Raw genomic sequence first — 22140 nt, forward strand, 5'->3', positions numbered from 1 at the left:
CACCATCCTGTCTTCCAGTCCCAAACTTCCTCCTAAGCTTCTTGTTCAATCTCAGTGTGTCTCCCCCCAACCCTGACCTCCTTGTCACTTTCCCTTGCCTAGCAGTGCCAGTTCTCCCCCACATCCTGACTCCTCACCAGATCTGTCTGCCTTCCCTCCTCATTTCCCCGCCCATTACATTGGGTCTCAGTCCCACTTTTCTTGCCCACTAATTTACAGCCTCCCCCTTCACTCCTCATCTTATCTCCGTCTACCCCTATCTATTGTCACCCAGTCTTTTCTGCCTCCTCAGTTCCCTCCCTGACTTTCAGTCCCAGTTTCTCTGCCCAGCCAGTTGCATGTCCTCCTGGCTCCCAGTCTTCCCTCTACTCCTAGGACCAGTTTTCACTTCCTCTGCTGCCAGTTGCAGTCTCTCTCCCTCCCAGGATCCATGTCTCAGTCTATTCCTCCTTCCCTGCTCCCCAGGTCAAACGCTTGTCCCCTCTACATTCACATCAGGCAGCTTCATCCTCTATGCTGCTTGGGCCCAGCAGAGTGAGACTGCAGAATAGAGGAGTCTTAGTGAATGGACAGCTGGGAGAGGTGATGGGCCAAGAAGAAAGGGAGATGGAAACACTGAACATGAAGAGAGAAGGGGCTGAAATTTTCAAAGGTGCCTAAGAGAGTTAGCTGCCAGATTCCTGGCCCAAGTAAGAAGGGACGGAAGGCAGACAAGCCAAATCAGAAAAGAGTCACCTTAAAGAGCAATGGGTGTTAGGTGAAGAACAACTAGGATTTAAGGAATTTGTGAGAGGGGAAAATGCATCGTATGAAGATGACTTTGTGAATTGAGGGTGGTGGTGGGAGGAAGCGAGTCAGAAAAAGGAAGGAAAAGTACCATAATTAGCATTTGACTCGTCCTAGTAAATGAAAAACCTCCAACCACTGTGAATTTTCCTGGCCTTTTGACAGGCAAGTGGTAGTTTTTGCTCCTCTCCAGCCCTAATGTGTGTGTATATGTTATGTATCCACTATCATTCTTGTTCTGGAAAGTTGACATGTATGGGATTGGGAAGTTGAACATTTATACTTTATGGGCTGCCTCGAATGGGCTTGATACTGTATAATGGCCAATGAGTTACACTACAGCTGACAAAATACAGATTTCCCCAACCAAACATATTCAATTCAATACATTGTCTTTGGTTTTGATGGACAGTAACCTGGCGTGACGTTAAGTTTAATTTTGCCTGGCAGGTTGCACTGGTCCTGTGGTAGCTGGAAGCCATTTGTTACATAGAATGCCACCATCTATAGAAAAGGGTGTTGAGCAAAAGACGACCCAGTTTATGCCCCCAGCGGGAGGGGGTCTACCTTAAATTTTTCTGGTCCTTTCATGTACATCTCCACAAAGCAGAAAGACACTTTCTCATTTTGCTGGATAGGAAATAACTGAAGAGATTTTTCCTTTTCCTTTACAATTTGTTTTAAAATCGTTACACATAAGTTTTTGATTCTGTGTTAATAGAAACTTAATTTCTCTTCTAATACAATGAGAAACTTTCCGTGCTGATAAAATTGCTCTTGAGGCTCAAGTAAATGTTTTCACATGCTTTCCACTTCCCTTCCTGATTGTGTTTAGGCGGGAAAGAAACAATAGCGTTTTTTCCACGTCCAAGATTCTGGTTAACTATGTCTTGTATTTTTTATTTGTTTACAAAATACTTTGTATGGTATAAACTGTGAATAAATACAGGGATTATTTGGCTAGAACTGTAGACAACCCAAAAAGCAGTTCTGCATTTCCTACCCTGACAGTTCAGTTTAAAAGAGACTGCAGTTACTTACAGAGAACTAGCTGAAAACGGTTTTTTTTCCTGGAAACCTTTTTCTGCAGGTTTTTTAAAAAGGATTAATCTCGTGTTCAAAAATGTTTGCAAACATTTTGTATGTAGTGATTTTTTTCATTATTTATTCATTTTTAGTTTAATTTAATGTTAATTTCCCTTCTTTTGACTTCCTTTTTTCCTTCCTTTTTTTTCATTTTGACACTGAAAAGATGGGGAGAGAGAGCTGGCGGGGAGGAAAAAGCATAAATTGAGGAAACAAAAATTAAACCATTTTTTTTAGATTTAATTTTATTTGGGGTTTTGTTTTTTAAAAGCAAAATAAAAAGAACACAAACATTTTAAATAAATGTTCATTTTCAAAACAGGCCATTTTTTTAACCAGCTCTGGGCCAAAATAGAATATTAATGTAGAGTACTGTCTTTTTTTAAAAAAAAAGTCTGATTCAGGAATTGAAATTGTTTGGGAAGGCTTATTTTGGCCTTTTTTTTCCCAGCCAGAGTTGTGTGAACAAATCATTTGGTGGACAAACTTAATCTTGGAGGGATGGCGACTGGTGCGGGGACGGAGAGAGTGGGGAGGTGCCTCTCACAATGAGTAGTGTTAGTGGCAGATGAAGAAGAGTGGGGAAAAAATTGAAAATATTATATTTAATGGTAGTGAAACTTACCCTGAACTGACTATGCACAGCTCTATCATTATTTTTGTTTCCAAGAATCATGACTGACCAACATTAATAATTTGTATTTTAGTAGTGCTTGTGTGCCCTACCAAAACCGAGGAAGGCCCCAATGTGCCAGATAACGTACAAACATATAGTAAAAGATCCTGCCCTGAAGAGCTTCCAGTCTAAATAGAATCATAAAATATCAGGGTTGGAAGGGACCTCAGGAGGTCATCTAGTCCAACCCCTGCTCAAAGCAGGACCAGTCCCCAACTATTTTTTTGCCCCAGATCCCTAAATGGCCCTCTCGAGGATTGAACTAACAACGCTGGGTTTAGCAGGCCAATGCTAAATAGACCAGACAGACAAAAGTGGGAAAGGAAAACAGAGTGGGGAAAAGACTTCTTCAAGGTCATACAGCAGGTAGAGGTGGCAACAGAACACAGGTTTCTTGATATCTAGGGCTTGTTCATGTGAGGAAATTTACTGGCATAATTATTGCAGAATGTCCACAATGAGGAGTTATGCTGGTAAAACTGTAGAGGTATAATGATATCATATAATTACACTGGTAAATTTCCCTGTGTAGACAAGCCTCCAGTTCTGGATCTTAACCACTAAACCATACTGCATGGAAAAGCTGATCTCCGAAGTATTATTGCTGGCAATTAAACAAAACCAGGTTTAATAAAGGAAAAACAAAAGAAAATCTTGCTTAGTCTAGGAGAAAAGATGACTCCTTTTAACTTAGTCTGGAGCTCTATCTATTCCTGCTCACCTCTATTCATAACCCTACCCTGCCCACTAGTGAGCCATTTTCACTGAGTTCCCTGTTTTAAGGCCTAGTGTTCCTGACTACCCTTAGGCTATGTCTCTAGTGATGGGTAAACTTGCAGTTATACTCTAGAAAGCCTCCAAGTTCACTGCTACTCTCTCAATGACAATTAATTGCCTGTGTTCTTAAGTGTTTATAGGTCCCAGTAAACAGGCAGCATATTTATGTCCCCCATTACCTTCAGCAATAAACTTCCTTAAGAAAAAAAAATCTCATGTTTCCTGATTACAAAATGATTTTAAGTAAACAGGGAGAATGAAGAAAAGACACTGGTAAGCAGGACTTTGAATGAGAGAGGTGGGATTTGGAGAATTTTCTCCAAATAAAATAGTGCTGTAGTATTGTACAGTATTAGTCAAACACACTACAGCTTACAGTAGTGACACTGCATTGTTCAGACTGTAGAAAAATGGTTTAGCCACTGGAACAGACACAATATTTGCTAATCTGGGATGATTTGGTGCTGCTACAAGAAATAGGACCTTGGGAACGCAAATATTCTAATCACTTTGAAATTGTAATGTTTTCTCGAAGTTTTGGAATAGCAATGAGTAACATAATTAATGGTACTACAGTATCACTTGACCGGTATGGCCCATCCTTGGATCTCAGGGGTCCTCACATTGTGTTTCTCTGCCATCAGGCCACTGTACTCATGAGTTGTCTTCTAGGCTCAAAGAGCTTGTGATCCGTTCATCTACAATTTAGTCCACCATGTATCAGCCTTTGAGAAGCATTGACTGTTTTCTAAGGGAAACACTATCCAGTCCACCATCCTTACAGACTGGAAACTCTCACATCGTAATACCACCTGTCTCACAGGTTGTTACTGACATCATTTCTTCATGCCTTACAAATGATGTAATGATTGTAAAGCTTTGCCTATAACTGTATTCCTTCAATATAAGGAGCTTTTGGGGCTGACTACAATTTGTTGATTATATAGTTTTGTTTTTCAGACTAGAGAGTGAATCCGTTAGAAAATATTAGCAAAAAGTAGTATCAATGAAGCCAGGTTCTCGAGTGAATTCACTGTGTTATTTGAAATCAATGTGTTATGTGAATCAATCAGAAGATGCCCTTCCTGTCCTCCTGCCATTCTCTGCTGTTCTTCAAACGTGGAAAAACAGCACAGTCAATGGAAATCTTTGAGCTTTGTTGATTTTAATTACTAAAGTATTAGAAGAGAGACTTAAAGGCCAATTAAATGGGACTGTATTCCAGTACTGCTAACCTTGCAAGCTCCAAAGTCACAAGTTAGATCGAGTGTTGTATGCGGTGTAGTTGTAGCCGTCTTGGTCCCAGGATATTAGAGAGACAAGATGGGTGAGGTAATATCTTTTATTGGCCCAACTTCTGTTGGTGAGAGAGAGACACTTTTCAGCCACACAGAGCTCTTCTTCAGGTCTGGGAAAGGTACTCTGAGTGTCAGAGCTAAATGCAAGGTTGAATAGATTGTTTAGCATAAGTAGTTAGCCCATATTCTAAGGGACCCTTCAAAGTAGAGCGGCAGAGGTGTTAATGGGCCACTTTACTTTGAATGTTCATAAGTTAAAAATGTTTTTGAGCTGTCTTCTGATATTTTTGAACTCTTCTTGCCCCCACCCCCAACGTGTGTATGACAACTAGTATGGCCAGTTTATACCAATTAGTGCTGGCAGTGAGAAATACCATTTTGGCCAGCACATCCCTACATCAGTCAACTCTGCACCCCCAGCCACAGATAAGTTGTTGAAAACCCCACAGCAACTCTGGCCACACAGCCCCACAAAAACCCTGCACCCCTATTTCCTCCCCTAAGCCTCACATTTGTCCCTTGCTCCCCAGCCAGTGGCAGATTAACAAATTTGGCGCCCCTAGGCCCTCAAAAAATTGCCCCTCCCCCCACCAGCTCACCTCTGCTCCCCCGTGGTAAGCCTGGGAAGGAGCAGGAAGAAGGGGAGTTGTGGCGCGCGCGGTGGAGCGGAGGTGAGCTGGGGCGAGGAGCAGTTCCCAACCTCCCCGGGTTACTCCCCGTGCCCGCGGCCCCAGCTCACCTCTGCTCTGCCTCCTCCAAGCACACCACTACTCGCTTCTCCCTCCCTCCCAGCGCTTTCGCGCAGCAAGCCTGGCAGGGATGTGGAAGGAGGGAAGCGCGGCGCGCCTGGGGGAGGAGGCGGGCCGGGGATTTGGGGAAGGGGCGGAGTTGGTAAGGGGTGACGAGCAAATTTGCCACCCCTGCAAATTTGCCGCCCTAGGCCTAGGCCTTGTTGACCTAGGCGATAATATGCCGCAGCCTCCAGCATATCTTTGCTCTTCCTACAATTCCAGGGCATCTTCACAGCCCTCTCCTAATCCCAGAGTGGGAAGGGGTAACAACTTTAGAAGTTGTTCTCTCACACACCCTCCCAGATGTGGGAAGGGGGAGCACACCTCCAAGTGGGAGCACACCTCCAAGTGGGGTTCTCCTCTCTCTTTCCCAGGCCTGCTGTTGCTGCATTGGAAAGGATGAGAAAGGACAGGGTGGGGGGAGCAGGAGGTGAGAGAGAAGGAGGGGGAGGACAAAAGCCACCCTAAACTCCCTCAATCTCCCTCATTTCTTGTGCAAATGGAGTTTGGGTGCTCCCTCTCCCCCTCACCTACCAAGAAACATCTCTGGGTTTCTGAGGGGCGAGGCAGGGAGAGCTCTGCTTGCCTCCTGCAGAAGCTCTGATTGTCTTTTCTTCCCCAGGAAGTGGGAAAGGCCGCCAGTCAGAAGGGGTTTTCCCATTCCATGCATGCTGGAGCTTCGTACCAGTCTGGCACCAAGCAGGGGCTAAAATCCCATTACTCAAGATAAACTTGTGAAGGTTGGCAACACCAGCATCTCACATAGCCATTTTTATTCTATATCCCATTTCTGGGGCCAGATCCAAACTCCCAGTAGGAGTGCTTTAGGGAAGGAAATGTCTACAAGGATCTCATCCTAGATGTTTCCACCTCTACGTTCTGTTACCCTTTTGAGAGGGGTGGAGTTTTCCCTCTCCTTGAAAATATTGTGTGGCTCATCCCCGTCCTGGACTGATCCCCAGGGAGCATCATGAAGGCCCGTGCCTCTGCAGGTGCACTGGCCCCCAGAACCAACTTCTCTGCTCGCTTCCCTGGCAGCATAGCTCTGTCAGACCTCTTCTGCAAGGGACAAGCCTGCCTTCAGCAGCCCGCAGCAACAGAAGTTTATGGAAAAGATCATGTAGGCTAAGGAGGATGTGTTTACCCCTTCTCCCCATATGTGGATCCTGGGACCAGGAGGTACCCTTCAAGCGGCCCAAAGAAAGTGTGTGTGTCAGGGACAGGATAGTGCTGCCTTGAGGGGAAAGATCTGTGAATGGAGGGTCACCTACCTCTAAGAGTAGATCTCAAGGAGTCTGAGTCAGTTTTTTCTGCTGCTCCTTTTTTTTCTTGTTCTTTTCTTTTTTTAAATTTTATAAGTCTTCTGTCTATCACGTGATAGGTAGCATCTGTGTGTATTGCTGTTAGAATTTCAGTCAGCGATGTTAAAGCAAATTAGCTTGATAAATGAACTATTAAATAGCAAGATTCTACGTTCATAGACATAGTTTTAAGGTCTCTGGACTGCATAAATTGACAGATCTAGAAATAAAATCAGTATTCTTCTTGTAACCCATTGTAAACAAGCTGTCAAGCATCACTACAGTCTCCTTTGAAAATAGCTTTGATGAGTAAATAGAGAAGAATAAAAGCAGAGACAGTGTCAAAAACGTAAGCCCAAGATAATTGTTGTGTTTTTTTTCTTTACCTATTATATTTCTTTAGTTGTTGGCAGCTGTCTTTCTGCTGCTAAACAAGAACATTTTTCTTTAGTTCCTGCTTAGACAGTTTTGACATTGTTTTGATGCAAGTTAATGCTCCCAGAATATACATTTCTGCTTTTAAGGAGCATGGGGTTAGAATTTCTTTGAATTCCTCCTTGATTCAGGTAGGTGGGAATCAACAAGACTTCTGTGTTAAAAGCTAAAAACTGTAGTTTCTTGTACACAAAGCTTTATTTTTTTTTTTGAAAAAGTGTGTGTGTGTGTGTGTGTAGAACTGCATCTTAGCAAATAAGAAAGCTATTGAATTATTTTCTCCTGCTGGGAGCATCCTTTTTCACCTTTCTTTTCTCTTCACCTACCTGGTTATGAATGGGAAAATTTAAATTTTACAAAATGAAAAACCAGATTAATTCCTCTATCTCTGCTTCCCAAGAGAAGCATTTTCTTTCTCTTTTTCGTGTGTGTGTGTGTGTGTGCGCGCGTGCGCGCGCGCCTGTTAGCTTTTACCTGCTTTGAGCTTTTCAGACATGCCTTTGGTTGAGTTAATATCAGTAAGATGGTGCCTCTTCAGGTATCTGTCTCAGAATTTATGTAGCTGTCAGATTTACAGTTGGTTTGTTCCAATGTATTTTATTTTATTTCTAAATTTCTTGTTCCTCTGTATGTCTTGTGAAATCCCCCCATGTTAGGTGATGTGTATGGTAATTCCTTTTCAGGTGCACTGGAACTTGGCTTGCTTACCAGCTTCCCATGACTAGCTCCATTATTGAGTTGATAATGAACATCCAGTAGGAGAGAAGAAAGTTGTTAAGTTAGTCGGCTGTTGCTTATTGGGATTGAACAGCTTGTTTTTTCTTTTGTGTAACATTTATACTTAACACTCGGTAGGCAAACTGCTATTCCAGCTTGCAAGTGGATTCAGTTATTCAAATGCGCTGGCCAAAAAATGAAGGGGATTCTATTTAAACAGTGTACTCCCAAGTCATAGATGATCTTTTTGATGTCTGTATTTTGCAAACGGAAATTTTCCATTTTCCATCACCAGTATTCTTTCAGAGGCAGCATTATCGAGGCTGCTTTTTGGCTGGTTATTTGCATTTTTCCTTTCAATACTGAATTTCCTTACTTTGTCTCCCAGCCCCACCCCTTTCATATCAAATTCCCATTTTGATTCCCCTTCACTTTTCTGTCTCATGATTAGGGACCAGTCCTGCTGAGTGTCAACGATGAGCTGACTTCAGTGAGAGTTAAAAGTGCTCAGTACCTTTTAGAAACCAGCACTAAGTGAGGTCTACTCCATCTGTGTAAAGCTTGAATGTTTCAGCTCTCTACACGGAGAATATGGAGAGGATGGGTAGCTGAAATTCACCTCCTCAGACCAGTTAACAGAACTCTTGGAATAGCAGCTACACCCAGCTTGCCCTGGTTAAGCAGGTTGTTTAGGCCACTGGATCTGTGTAAATGTGAATGCCTGTGCCACCTCCTTCCCGCTTCCCATCCTTTGTGGGCCTGTGGTAGGAACCCATTCTGCAGCATACAACTGCTCTGCTCACAGCTCCCCTGTAAAGTTTAAATGGAGAACCTTGCACTGGTCTTCTGCCCTAGAGGAGAAATGGGGAAGCAGCCATTATGTAATGAGCTTAGAAAGAATGCAGAGGGACTGAAACACTGAGGGCTGGATTCTTCTCCCTTTGACATCAATGGGGGTCTTGCTTTTGTCTTCAGGTCTCCAGGACCTGATCCTCTGAGACTGGGACAGGGTTCATAGGCCTGCGACTTGGCCTCAACCATGTGTTGAGTCCTGAATTAGTCTGTTAATCGAATGTACTTTTATGAGCCCTATTCTTGCAGTATCTGAGCGCCTCACAGTCTTCAATGTAGTTATCTTCACAACACCCCTGTGGGGTAGGGAAGTAATATTATTCCCATTTTACAAATGGGAGAACTAAAGCACAGAGAGGCTAAGTGACTTGCCTATGGTCACACAGGCAGTCTGTGGCAGAGCAGAGAACTCATGACCTTTTGTATCTTATACGTGGCCTCTAAATCAAGCACTGTCTAGGTGGATCTTGCAATAGGACTTTTGTCCTTAGTTACTATAGGTAGGTTAGCTTATAAAGAGAACACAGTTGCACAGCGTCTTAGGTTATGTCTGCACCACAGCCTATGTTGGCAAAACTTACATTGCTCAGGGACATGAATATTCTACCACCCCTCCCGCAGCGACATAAGTTACACCAGCATAAGTGCTCGTGTGCACAGTGCTGTGTCTGATAAATGCATGTGGCCATGCTAACGTAGATGGTAACTGGTTTAAGCCAGGTCTGTACGTACGGCACTGCAGTGGCACAGCTATACCGGCACAGACTGCAGCACATGGGGTGAAGACACTCTCTGCTGACGAGAGAGAGCTCTCCCGTTGGTAAAAAAAAATAAAAAAATCCCTGTCCACGAGTGGCAGAAGCTATGTCGGCAGGAGAGCTTCGCCGCTGCAGCACGGTACATATAGACATGGCCTTAAACTGGTCAGCAGCTCCATTATCATGGCCATGTGCCTAGAAAATAGTGTTTGATCAATAGGACAGAAAAGATTCAAGCCCTAACTGTGTCTTTACTGACACTACATTATGCCTCTTGGTGGCTGTTGCTGCTGCTTATTTATTTTTATCACCATAAAGCTTAGAATCCCTACTCCAGGGCCAGAGCCCCATTGTTCCAGATGCTGTACAAACAGAGAACAAAACAACAAAGAATTTACAAACCAAGTATAAGGCAAAAGACAAGAGAGGGATAGAGACAGACCAACTGGAGAGTACAAGGGAACAGCGAGACAATACTGGTCAGCATGCTCAGCAGCGATCTAAGCACACCACAGCAGCTTGCCTGTTGTCAGGTTTTTTGTAGGCATCTCAAAGCAAAGGAGAGTTTCGAGGAGGGACTGAAAGGTGGATAATGAGTTAGATTTGTGTATGTTTACAGGGAGCTCCTCCTTAGCACGAGGGGCTGCCTGGGAGAAAGCAAAAAGGTGCCTGCTTGAACATTTAAGAAGTGAGAGAGAGAAAGAGGCTGGCATCATTCCTCAGTGAGAGGTGGGAGTCAATATTTCAATAGTGAATGAGAGATGATAGGTTGTCAAGGGTGTTGAAGGTGAAGACAAGCAGCTTATGTTTGATATGACCGAGTAGGAAGAGTCAATGGAGGGACACAAAAAGCAGGGAGACATGGCCAAAGCGACAGGCTAGGAAAATTCTTTGCAGCAGCACTTTGAATGGATAGGAACGGGGCAAGCCTGCATTTGTTAAGGATGTTGCAATTGCCCAGCCATGATATGATGAAATTTTTAGCTGTGTAGAGAGGAAATGCTGTATCTTAGGGCATGTCTACACCAGGACTGACTGACCATGGCAAGCTGGGGTGTAAATCTACAGCGCTCCAGCGTGCCATGTGCTAACTGTCCTACTGTGGTGGACTAGAAGTTTCCTCGTGTTCATCGATGTACCGTGGTTTGAAACAGCAGGTCAAAAGTCACTAGAGAACTTGTAGTGTGCATCAGCAGGGGCCACACAGGCAGTGCCTGTCCCTCTGGAGTGCTGTAGATTTACACCCCAGCTTGCCAGGCCATAAGTTCTTGTGTAGATGTGCCCTTAGGGATTTTATGCAGAAAGAATCTGCAAGATTCAGGTGTAGCCTGGACCTTGAGAGGGGTCTGCTCCAAGTCAAAAATGAGGCCCAGATTATGGGCCTCAGTGACAGGCACGGTAATGGTGGTGTTGATCACGGGGGACAAGAGAGGAGATAGCTGGGAGTGCTTGGGGAGGAAGACTACGGGCATGTTTACACTGCAATTAAAAACCCGCAGCTGGGCTGTGCCAGCTGGCTTGGGCTAAGGGGCTGTTTAATTGCAGTATAGATGCTTGGGCTGGAGCTTGGGCTCTAGGACCCTGTGAGGTAGGAGGGTCCCAGAGCTCGTGCTGCAGCCTGAGCCCAAGCATCTATATGGCAATTAAACAGCCCCTTAGCCTGAACCCTATGAGCCTGAGTCAGCTGGCACGGGCCAGCCACAGGTGTTTAATGGCAGTGTAGACACTCTCTGTTTTAGCCATGTTGAGTTTGAGCTGACAGCTAGACATCCATGAACAGATGTCAGAAAGAGTGGCTGAGATTTTAAAAATTAGGCTAATAATGGCTGTTGCACTCTAGCTTTATAGCTATCACACTTTCAAGAACCTTTCTGAACCTACGTTGTGCTACTTAAGCAGAGCCCTAGCAGTTGCAACTGCAAGGTCTTACCAGTGGAAAATTAGAGAATATATACCTAAAACTCAGTAATTACTCAATAGAATTATGCCTTCATCCAAAATATGTCCGAACTACATTAATTTGTGTGGAAAATACCAATGGCATTGGAGCATTTTGTTGATGGAAATACTTGCTATCTAGCAGAAACAGGAAATTGCTTAGTTTGTACAGATTAGAGTATGACTCGGTTTTGTACTTAGCATTACAGATATTAGAGATGGAAAAGACCTGTTTGTGTCATAGTCCATCACTTAGCCATTACAAGTTTCTTTACTATAGTATTGTATATTTTTCCAGTGCATTGTCCAATCTACTCTTCAATGTTTGTGATAGGGTTTCCTGTACTTTTAAGGAATCATTTGGTGAAATGTTGTGGCCTGTGTGCAGGAAATCAGACTAGATGATCAAAATAGTTCTTTCTGGCCTTAAAAAAATCTATGAATGTTGGAAAATCTATTATACATTTAAATGGATCCCATCTCAGCCAGGAAGGTTTTTCTTTTATATTTAGTCTTAATCTTTCATATTTATGATTTCATCCCATTACTCCAGGATACACAGGGCTTTCTTCCCCTGACCTGGCTTTCCAGAGTCAGATTCCCTATAGATGTACGTCTATCACAGTTTTTGGACCTACTTTGTGTTACAGGATCAAGCCCTTAGCCTCTCTGAGTCTGTTTACACATCTGTAAAATGGAGATAATAAAAATCACCTACCCATCTCACAAGAATGTTGTGAGAATTAACAGTTAACATTTGTACAGTACAGTGCTTTGGAGATATGGGGCAGATTTTCAAGTGCTTGGCACCCACAATTGGAGCCAGATTTTTGAAAGAACTCAGCACCTAGTAGCTTCCGTTGCATGACGCAGAGTGCTGTTTTAGTACTAAAATGAAAAAATAGCCACTGAGGAAGTGAAACCATGCGTTCTGGGATTGCAGTGATTCATACATGTGCATCACACTTTTGCTCTTTCTCTCGGTTTTGTTGCACCTTTTTTGCTGGTGTAACTGGCAGGCTGTGGAGATGTATATGAATCCTTGCTCAACTTAATGCCATGCTTGCTTACAAGAACAGCAGTCTGACAAAGCAGAGTAGAACGTGATGTTTGCGTGCCTGTGTCACGTGCAAGTGTGTGCCCACAAACCAAAACACAGCCGGCAGGTCTAATTTTAGACCTTACCAGCCTTGAGAAGTGTCCCTTTAAAGATATACTTTTCCCTCTAAAAACAATTTGGTTGATAATACAGCTGCTGACAATCCTGCTGAAATAGTACATAGGATTTAAATAAAAACAAAGGAAACCACTGCCCAGTAATTGTAAATTAAAAAAGAAAAAAGGAAAAAAAAGAAAATAGTGAGGCCACTAAACAGAGATCCACAAATTAAATGATGTGTCAAAGGAATACCGGATTTTAAAATTTAAACCTGGGATTTGTACACACAATAAGACAAAGTATATTGACTTATTTATTTGTACAGTGCCCAGAAATGTTACAGGTGATTTATATACATATAAAGTAGGTCCCTTCAGATAAATAATATTCAAAACTTTTGCTTAAATTGGTCAGAATCAGCTTGAATCTCTTGCAAGCCCTGTCTCTTTACTCAGGCTTTTAGGGAGCAGTGTTAACGTTTATGGTGCAAATGTGTGAGACTGGTACTTCTGGGTGCTGTGGGATGTTGCTAGGGGATGGTGTAATGGATTATCTGAGGTTTATGAAGAGTATTTTTTAAATTATATTAAAGTCATGGAAAGCTCAGGAGAGGTGACCCCCCTCCCCCACTTTGTTATAAATCTAAATAGAGAAATGGCTGAAACAAGTCTTAATATACTGGATCTGTCAAAGTGAACACTTAATATGCATGCCTCTTTTTACCCCCTGTTTGTTTCTGTGCAATGGTAGATTATTGTACAAATTAGTTTTCTGCTGAAAACAATTCCATGTTGGAGAATCTGTTGCTGATCTACTAATAGACTCTGTGACCTTGTGGGTTATTTGTTTCTTTTTTTTAACAGCGTTACAAAGTATCAACAGTTTTTTTGTTTTTTTTTAAAGGCTCATCCTTTGCAGCAATTTCTTTGTGTCCCAGGTATTCTGTGCTCCTGGCTTACTGTTTGGCTGGTTTGTTCTGTGACTTTGTGAAGTGCAGAATCCACTGCCGGTATTTGAAGTTCCCCGGGTTCAGTTACACCAGCAAGCGCTGCTGTAAAATTGCTTTGCTTTCCGAGATAGCCAGCAGAGGGAATCGGGACTTTGCTTGCAGCAGGGCTGAAAAAAGCAGGCTGTTTCTTCTTGGAGGAAATACTGCAGCCTTCTGGACTGCGTCTGCTTCTCGAGGGAGAGGCTCACTGTAGTTCCACCCACACCGGCTGGAAGGAGGGGGTTTGAATGAAAGACAAGACAAGCCCTAAACACCATGTCACACCGTGAGAGGGGCAGCAGCAAGTAGGCTGTGGAAAGCTGCTTTTTTATTTTATTTTTTTAAATCATAAAGGGGAGGGGGGCCGGGGTGAGGAAGAAGAGAGAGAGGAAAAGCTGGTCTGCAGCGGTTTGGAGTTCCACTGTCTTGCTGATTTCTCTAACAGGACTTTTTTTCTACGGACACTGGCAATTGACATTACTACAGACAAGCTGGCTAGGAAAGAGAACGCTGTATCCTGAGTGCAGGAGGGCGTGGGGAGGGAACAAAACAAGATTTTTTTTTTTTTTTAGCTCTGTCTATATTTTGTTTTTGTTTTTTATTCTTGCTGTGTTGGACCTTGTGAGCAGTACAAGGCAAGGAAGTCTCGAAAGCCTCTTCAGTCATCAGTACTGTCAGGAATAGTGGTTTAAGAGGAAGAAAGGCCTGGGGCACTACACCCTGTCAACGAGTTCCCTGCATCGGAGATAAAGATTCCAGCTACATGGGCAAACGCTTGGAACAGCAACCAATGTACCCTCAGTACACTTACTACTACCCTCATTATCTCCAAACCAAGGTATGGTACAGCAGTTCCCTGCCTGTCCAGCAGTGTTAATATGATATTATTATACACTTAGTGAAGGATGGATGGTGGAGTTGCATAAATTAGAGGGTTTTGTTTTGTTTGTTTGTTTTTCCCCTCAAATTCAGTATCATGCCGGGCAGAGCGAATAGCCAGAAACAGGAAGGTTAGGCTTTATGCATTTATTTATTAATTTTATTTTTGACTACTATCTTTAGTTAATCCCTTTCATTCCCCTCTCCCTACAAGAAATGTGGTTACTATTATTGAAGCAAGTATACATGATTATGGCATAGGCTGGAGATGGCTCTGGACAGCATCAGGCATGCAAATAACGTTTCAGTCATCTATGCAATTTATTTGGCGTTCAAAAGCATTTTGCCATTAGCAAAGAGACAGTGGATACTGAAACTTTTCATCAGTGAAGTCTGAGATGCTGTGGGGTTCTGGGGTGAACAAGGCGCTAACCTACTGTAAATCTTTTGGAGTTTGCTCTGATGTATTTTAATGTTACGTTAAATATTGTGGATGATCTGGCTGCGTGCTGTTACATTTGATAGGGCTAGAAATAGATAGTAGCTACTCTCAGAAAAAGCACCAAACATGGTTTCATTTTTTTCAATGTCAGTGGCTCTGGAAGGCCGGTCTGCATCTCCCAACAAGACTGAATGAAGTCAATGACACCTGGATTTTAATTAGTTAAATCATGTTTTGCTTTTCCCTAATGGCATCATACCATAATCTGCTGCCCAAAAGAGTCTCCTGTGCAACCAGTGGACAGTAACAAAACCAACTTTGCAAACCAGTTAGGGCATCATAAAGAAAATTACTATTATGAAGTGGAACCTCACAACCATAGATTAACTCTTTGAGTCAATGAACTAACATTTTTGTTTTTTAAAAACAAACAAAAAACCCCAATAACCTCCTCCCTCCCCCAAACAAACGTCACCCCTGGTGGGGGGGTTACTTTTGGTCTCAAACACGTTGAGCTAGTTATTATTGAAAGGCCAGGTTACGTTTCCTTGCCAATAAAATTACTCTTCTGTTAACGATTATAGCCAGACCCCTGCATTATATAAATTAACTAATTGTGAAAACTGAGACTAAGGCTGGCTGGAGTTGTGATGACACCAGAACCACTCAATGTGATTATAGCCTTGTAATTCATAACATGATTACCTCTCATTTGTTTTCTGTGTGCTTTCTCTACCTATAATGTGCAGAATTTTTGTGTGACATCAACCCATTTTAGGGGGGAGGGCAGGGAGTAATTGTTTCACCATTTTCCCCCCTCAAGGTCGATTCAAATAGCATTTTACCTTTGTGACCATTTAGTCCGTATTGTGCAGCAGCAGCAGCATCCCGTTGCTAGCTTGACTGCAATATTGGTTATAGCTTCAACTGTTTGGGGGATTGGGGATGCAGACCGATGCCATTCCTCAAAACCTGGCAAGCCAAAGACATGAAACAATTTATGGGTATGTTTTTGAAAGAACAATAGCCTCAAGTACTGGATGAGAACTACTGGACATTCCATCTCTTTTACTCATGTCACTTACATTTTGCCAGTCCTCTTTTTTTAACTTCCCTTTCTATTTTGTAAAATATGCTTTTTGGGGAAATTAACCTTCTGATCCAGTTGAAAGTGACAACTGCTTTCCACACAATGACTTTTTAACCTGAAGCTTTTGGAGAATAAATTAATATTACTTAATTATATATTTTCTATAATTATCTATTGTGTTCTAGAGTACAAAATTATCTGCTCTTATGAAAAGTTGTGAGTGTAAAAATATTATTTTTGCAAGGGTAGATATTACAAATCTATAATAAATTGTATATGGAATTATTTTCCCTCTCTCTCTCTCAAACCTAAATAATAAAATAAACTCACACATATATATTTCTATACTATAGTTCTAAAGAGTTTAGAGTAGTGCAGACAGGCAGCATCTGGATTTTGTTACCTTAAAGCTAGCCATCAGCTTCTGGGACATTTTAGAGTATTTAGATGCATTGTATGTCCAAAGTCAATATTTGGGTAATCAAATAACGTGGTAGAGAACTGTATCAGTTATCGCGCCTATCACGATAACACACATTAATATACCACTATATGATTCCAACTGCGCTGTGAAATTCACAACTTTTTTATTTTCTGGATACTATGCTGTGTATTGTGTTAAACAAAATTTTAGAATTCAACTGTGTGAAAACGTGCGTTCATATCTGGATAGTCATACACAGGGAAGGGGGAATGCATTAACTTAAAATCATATAAAGGAATTTTAGGCTTTCTGGGGGCATTTTTGTTCAATGCATAAAGCACAGAGCAACAGGGCATTAAATATACAACATTCTGAAATTTAAATGTTTTCCTCACATTTTCAGATCAAGTGCTTTGCTTTGCTCTTGCTTTGCTCACACTGTAAATTAATCTCAGCTGTTCTGAAAGAAGTACAATAGTACTGTGTAGCACAGCTTTTTGGAGGGGTTTTGTACAGGATTGAATAAGGTTCACAAGATATATAGTCCATATTTGTACCTTCTAGTATAGCTAACATGTTGTTAAGCAATAACGGTGCACATTAATAACTGTATGGTCTAAAGAATTTTAAATAGAAGAATAGGATCCACATGTTTGGGTGATTGCCTCAAGTTTTACAAATGTTACATGGCCTCATGCAGAACATGAAACACAGTCTGATTATTCAATTTAGTTGAGCACCTTAATTATAAAATGCCACCATTGAAGTGAATACTTCAATGGCTGTTTCAGACAAACTCACAATAATCCAAAAATTTAAAAAGGTTCAGTTTTGTAAAGGAGATTATAATGTCTTTAATATGTCCTGTAAGGACAAACAGAGGAATTGAAAGAAAAGGTATTTTTTTCCTTCTGGCATGACGCTGGCTCACTACTGAATTAGCTTAAATTGTCTGAACTTTCTTAGCTAAGTCCTGAGAGTAGAACTTGCTTATGCTAGGCATGTTATGAATTATATTTAAAATCAAACATTTTTGTTACTGTTATAAATTAGGAATATGTGGCCTCATGTTATCTTGCTGCAAAGAATATCATGAAGGAATATGTTCACGTCACATGCATATGACACTATTTCCTATAATTTAGGAAACCCTTTGATTTTATTTTGGACTGCTTGACAATGAAACGTTTCTAGAGTGGTGTGTGTGTTGATGGGATAGCTAAGAAACCAACTAGTTGACGTAGCTGTGTTGTAGTAATTCACTTATAAGAATATCATGATACCTAATCTTGCCCCAATCCTTGAATTTCCATTTTTGATCTCTTGCCTGAAAGTGTAGTTCTTTTTTTTTTTTAAGATTGTGAGAAAAGACTCAGTGATGTGAAATTTCATGTAATGATTAAGAATGACATGAGGAAAAAAAGATTTCGCCAACATGGTTTTACATATTTGATGGAATCTTTTGAAGTAATAGTGCTTGTGTCTTTCCTTTGGCCTTTGCAGTTTATGGTCAGAATTAAGACTGGGAAGACCATTCTTAGAAAACAGTGCATTGAATAAATTGAGTCATTTGCTGTTTGCAATTACCCGTGGACAGACATTGATTCTTCTGGATTTATTTTTCACAATCGTTTGACCGGCACTTTACATGAATATATTTCAGCTTACCAGTTTTTCGTATACTATTTGCTTTGCTATATCTTTGTCTAGTCACTATTTATTATTCATAGTGTGTATTTGGTCAACGAAATCACATGGTATTAACTCCGGTTCGTGGTTGGATGGCTGAAACACAGGGTGGCACCAGTAGTAAATACCCGTGTGCAAACACCCTGCCATGCACATATGTGTAATAGGAAGAACAGCCATTTCACAACATCTGTGTGAATAAAAACCCATCTGGCATGGATGTTAATGGAAAAGTGAACAAAAAAGGGTATGAAAAAGAATGAATTGGTAAGCGAGTCAGATGTGTGACAGTGTTTGCACAAACTTGAGAAAGAAGCCCTGGAAATTCAAGCAAGTGTACTGCTGAAATCGTTACACTTTTTAAAAGTCACTTTGGGTATGAACATTTTTTAAAAGAATGAAATCCTCCATTCTCTCTCCTTTTTTCCATTTTTAAGACATTCTTTGGTCTGAGCAAGTCAAGAACTGCTTTGAGATGTGTGTGTGTGTGGGGGGGGACACTTCCTCTTCCTCTGTATCAGCCTCATTTATAAAGCAAATCACTAGAACCCACACACAGCTCTCCATGCCTCTCCACTACCTTGCACCCACCATGCCAGAATTCTTTTCTCACTCACATTGCAGTTTAGTCAGTTTATTGCATTCCCCACTTTGGGCCATCTGGACATACAGAAGGCCTAGAAGAAAGAGTTCCAGATACTAAGATGCCTGACAGGGCTTTTTCTGACTGGTAGTGTTCAGATTGTGTTTGGTGCCTGGTGTGAAGTAGGGGTCAGGTGTAAGGAGTAATTCATCAACCGCACACTGATTTCAGGCTGCATTTTCAACCATCTGCAACTTGGACTGCCGCCAGGGCTCTAAAGTCTAGCTGGAGCCTGTGTGATAGTGCCAAAGTAAAAGCAAATACTTGCAAATAGAGAAATATGTTTCTGGGAATGAAATTTGTATGTACTTAGCTCCTGGTTGGTTCAGTACATTATAGCATTTTTAAAAAATATCTCTGACAGGTGTCTTTAAGATATATGCAGGTGTTTAAATGGAATTAAAATATTGTTTGAACACTGATTATATTTTTGACTGTGTTAATATCTAACCCTGGTATGCTGCCCGTTGTGTTAAACAATCAAAAAGCTTGAAGTTATGTCCTCCCTAGAAAATCAGAAACACACATGCTTGTTTGTCTTTCAGTACTACTTACCATATAGTTTTACACACTCTTAAGTTAAAAATACTTCTGTTGCTATAAAGGGCAATATCATTTTCAAATGATGTTGTATTTTAGTTGATCTTCCTTCAGTGTGAATCTGTTTAAATAAAACACAAAAGTGGGCGAGTAAGGTGAGATTTCTCCCCCCCACACACACACACCCTTTTAAAGCAGGACCTCACTGTATGGCAAGCCTGGGCAGAATTCAGTGTTTGTTTTTATAATTTCGATGGATAATGTTTATTTTTCAGCATTTAAAAAAATATTGATTTAAATTTTTACAGTTGCAGGAAATTCTGTGGGGTGTCAGACAGGGAGGAGCTAGACAATTATTTAATCATAGTAGACATTGAGGATCCATAAGCTAAAGCTTTATAAACATTAAAACACAAATTGTTGACATCACATCAAAATATACAAAGTGAATATCCTTAAATCAAACTCAAATAAGTTCTCAAGCAGCATTTTTCTTACCTAACCAAAATTTACAGATAGGCAACCATCAATGGAAATACGTTTCATTGGTTTTGCTGGTATAATGAAATAGACATTTACCAACAAAAATCTAATCCTCCTAGGTTTATGTATGTCATAGGGCTGTATCTTGCAAACACACATGAATAGCTTTACTCACATGAGAAAAGGTACATGTTTGCCAGGTCAGGTGATTAAAAATCTTGCTATAACTTATTATATATTATTGACAGTATTTTATACATGGTGCATATCTAAAAGCAAACAGTGGTGTTTAAAATTACTCACTATGTATCTGTGTTTATTAAAAGAGTAAGATAGACAAGATGATATATGTATCTCTTTAACTCAGATATCTTGGAAAAAAATCATCAGATCAATGGCTCTTAGATTTCTGTGAATTAAAAACCAGATAACAAAAACTATGTACAGAGATAAATGCCTGAGTTCATTTCAGGTCTTTCTCTAAGGAGTCTGGATAGTGTTGGTTTTGCACTGATATGATTTTAAACAGGTTTTTTGACATTATCGGTACTTCTGGCAGAGACTTGAAGTTCACTTACAAACATGCATACTCTGAAGCTTCCAGTAAGATGAGCAGATTTTTTTAAATGAGTGGGTTGTTTTTATTATTGATTTGTTTTTTGTTTTTGTTTTTTTTAATCTTTTAATGATAGAAAGTGTATGTAGAGAAAAGTGGTTGATGTTTCTCCAGAACTTGCTTCCAATGCTACATTAAAATTTCGTTTTGTAACAGTCTCATAAGCTACAGCTGTATGTGATTAAATAGTGTAATATCAAAAGCATGTGTGAATAGGCGCTTTTATGATATGGTTGTTCCATACCAAAAGACTGCAGATGGGCAGAATGGGGAAACTGAGAACAGTGATTTACTCATATATTGTCACAGTACATGTTATGAGTACTTGTGTAGCTATGTTTTGCAATTGCTTTCACACACATGCAGACAATATTGAGAGCTGGAAAGAAGTTTAGAAAGAAATGTTTTTATAAAGAGAGCCATCCCTTCAGCACAAACAAAATATATCAGATTGAGAACTGTATGTGCAGAAAATAACATACTGAGTTTCGGATGCAGTTGATTAAAATTGTATATTATATTGCTTAACTAGATTTACAAATATGTAGTTTGATCCTGCTCTCAGTGAGGTCAATGGTAAAAATCTCATTAACTTAAATGGTGCAGGATGATGCCCAGAAAGCATGTACAGTTCTCTATGCAACGTGTTATAGATGAGCACCATATATATTTTTTAAATATAGATTCTTCACAAAACCATAACTGAATCTCAAGTTGATCCTATATACGGACTCTTCTCTAGATGTATGGATTTATTTTATATTACCAGTACTTTAATTTGTATTTGTATAGCATCTGTTTTCTGCTTCTTATCCACTGGTCTGTCTGGCTCTTTCTCTCCCACAGTTGAGGTATGATTTATACATGTAGAAGTATAATTACTATACATGATGTCTTGCATGTTGTCTCTTGTTTTAAATGCCTATAATGATGTGCATTGTTTTCTGTAAGAGAATAAGAATAGTTACTAAAGGAAGGAACAGAGTGAAGACTGAAGATCTGTCATTGACTTGTAGTTCCATAATTTTTTAATCAGAATTCAATGTCATCATTTTGAGAATACCACAATATTGTACTTGTCTTGTGAGGTTCTTAGTTGATGATATGGTCATCTCTAAATATGCAAGTGAAGCAAAGCATTCACTCAGTTTACCCAGTAATTGAGAGTCTGAGTCTCCAGGTGGGTTCTTTAGTTTTATTGTCTTTGTTGATAATGTTGGCTTGTAATGAACTCTAGTCTCTTGATGTGCCATTCTTTATCAGTGGATAGATTTTCAACTTTTCATTGTAAAACAAGGGTGGAGGATTATTTCTCTGACTCTCAGATACAAAATGGTAAAACTTTATTTGCCATTTTAAAAAAAACAGTTATGTGAATAATTTCCCCCTTTTGCTTATTTGTGGCGAAGCCAATTTATGAATCAAGAATGATCTAATTATACAAAAAGTGTTGAAATACAAAAATTTAACTGAATTTTGAATCAAATTATGCAGATAACATTCTGTAGACCCAAATTGCTAGAACACTCCTCTGTTGCATTATATTTGTTTCATTCAGATCACTTGATTGGTACAGATCATAAGTGGAAGTCCTAAACCATATTAGATTGTGTTTGTTCTGATGTAGAGACCTCTAGTTTTTTGGTTCCTTGTGTACAGACATTTGATTCTTGATGACGTATGTTTTATGGATGGTACTGTGAAGTGGCTTTGATTTATAGGGTGTTACATAGTAGAAGTGACCTCACTGCTGTGTGATTAAAATTTATTTA

General features: G+C 40.5%; 1 protein-coding gene across 15 annotated transcripts in view; it reads left to right on the top strand.

The window, feature by feature from the left end:
- The window catches only part of RBMS3 (RNA binding motif single stranded interacting protein 3), a 904530-nt gene that overhangs the window by 343018 nt on the left and 539372 nt on the right, over positions 1-22140 (top strand). For 3 of the 15 annotated variants that reach the window (XM_039527092.1, XM_039527093.1, XM_039527094.1), the window contains exon 2: positions 14192-14400. The exons of the other annotated variants lie outside the window; for them this stretch is intronic. In XM_039527092.1, the coding sequence (XP_039383026.1) occupies positions 14326-14400 (75 nt within the window). In that variant the 5' untranslated portion in view covers positions 14192-14325. The remainder of the gene's footprint in view (positions 1-14191; positions 14401-22140) is intronic. 15 annotated transcript variants of the gene reach the window in all.

Source organism: Mauremys reevesii, linkage group 2 (assembly GCF_016161935.1).
Source record: "Mauremys reevesii isolate NIE-2019 linkage group 2, ASM1616193v1, whole genome shotgun sequence".
NCBI lineage: Eukaryota > Metazoa > Chordata > Testudines > Geoemydidae > Mauremys > Mauremys reevesii.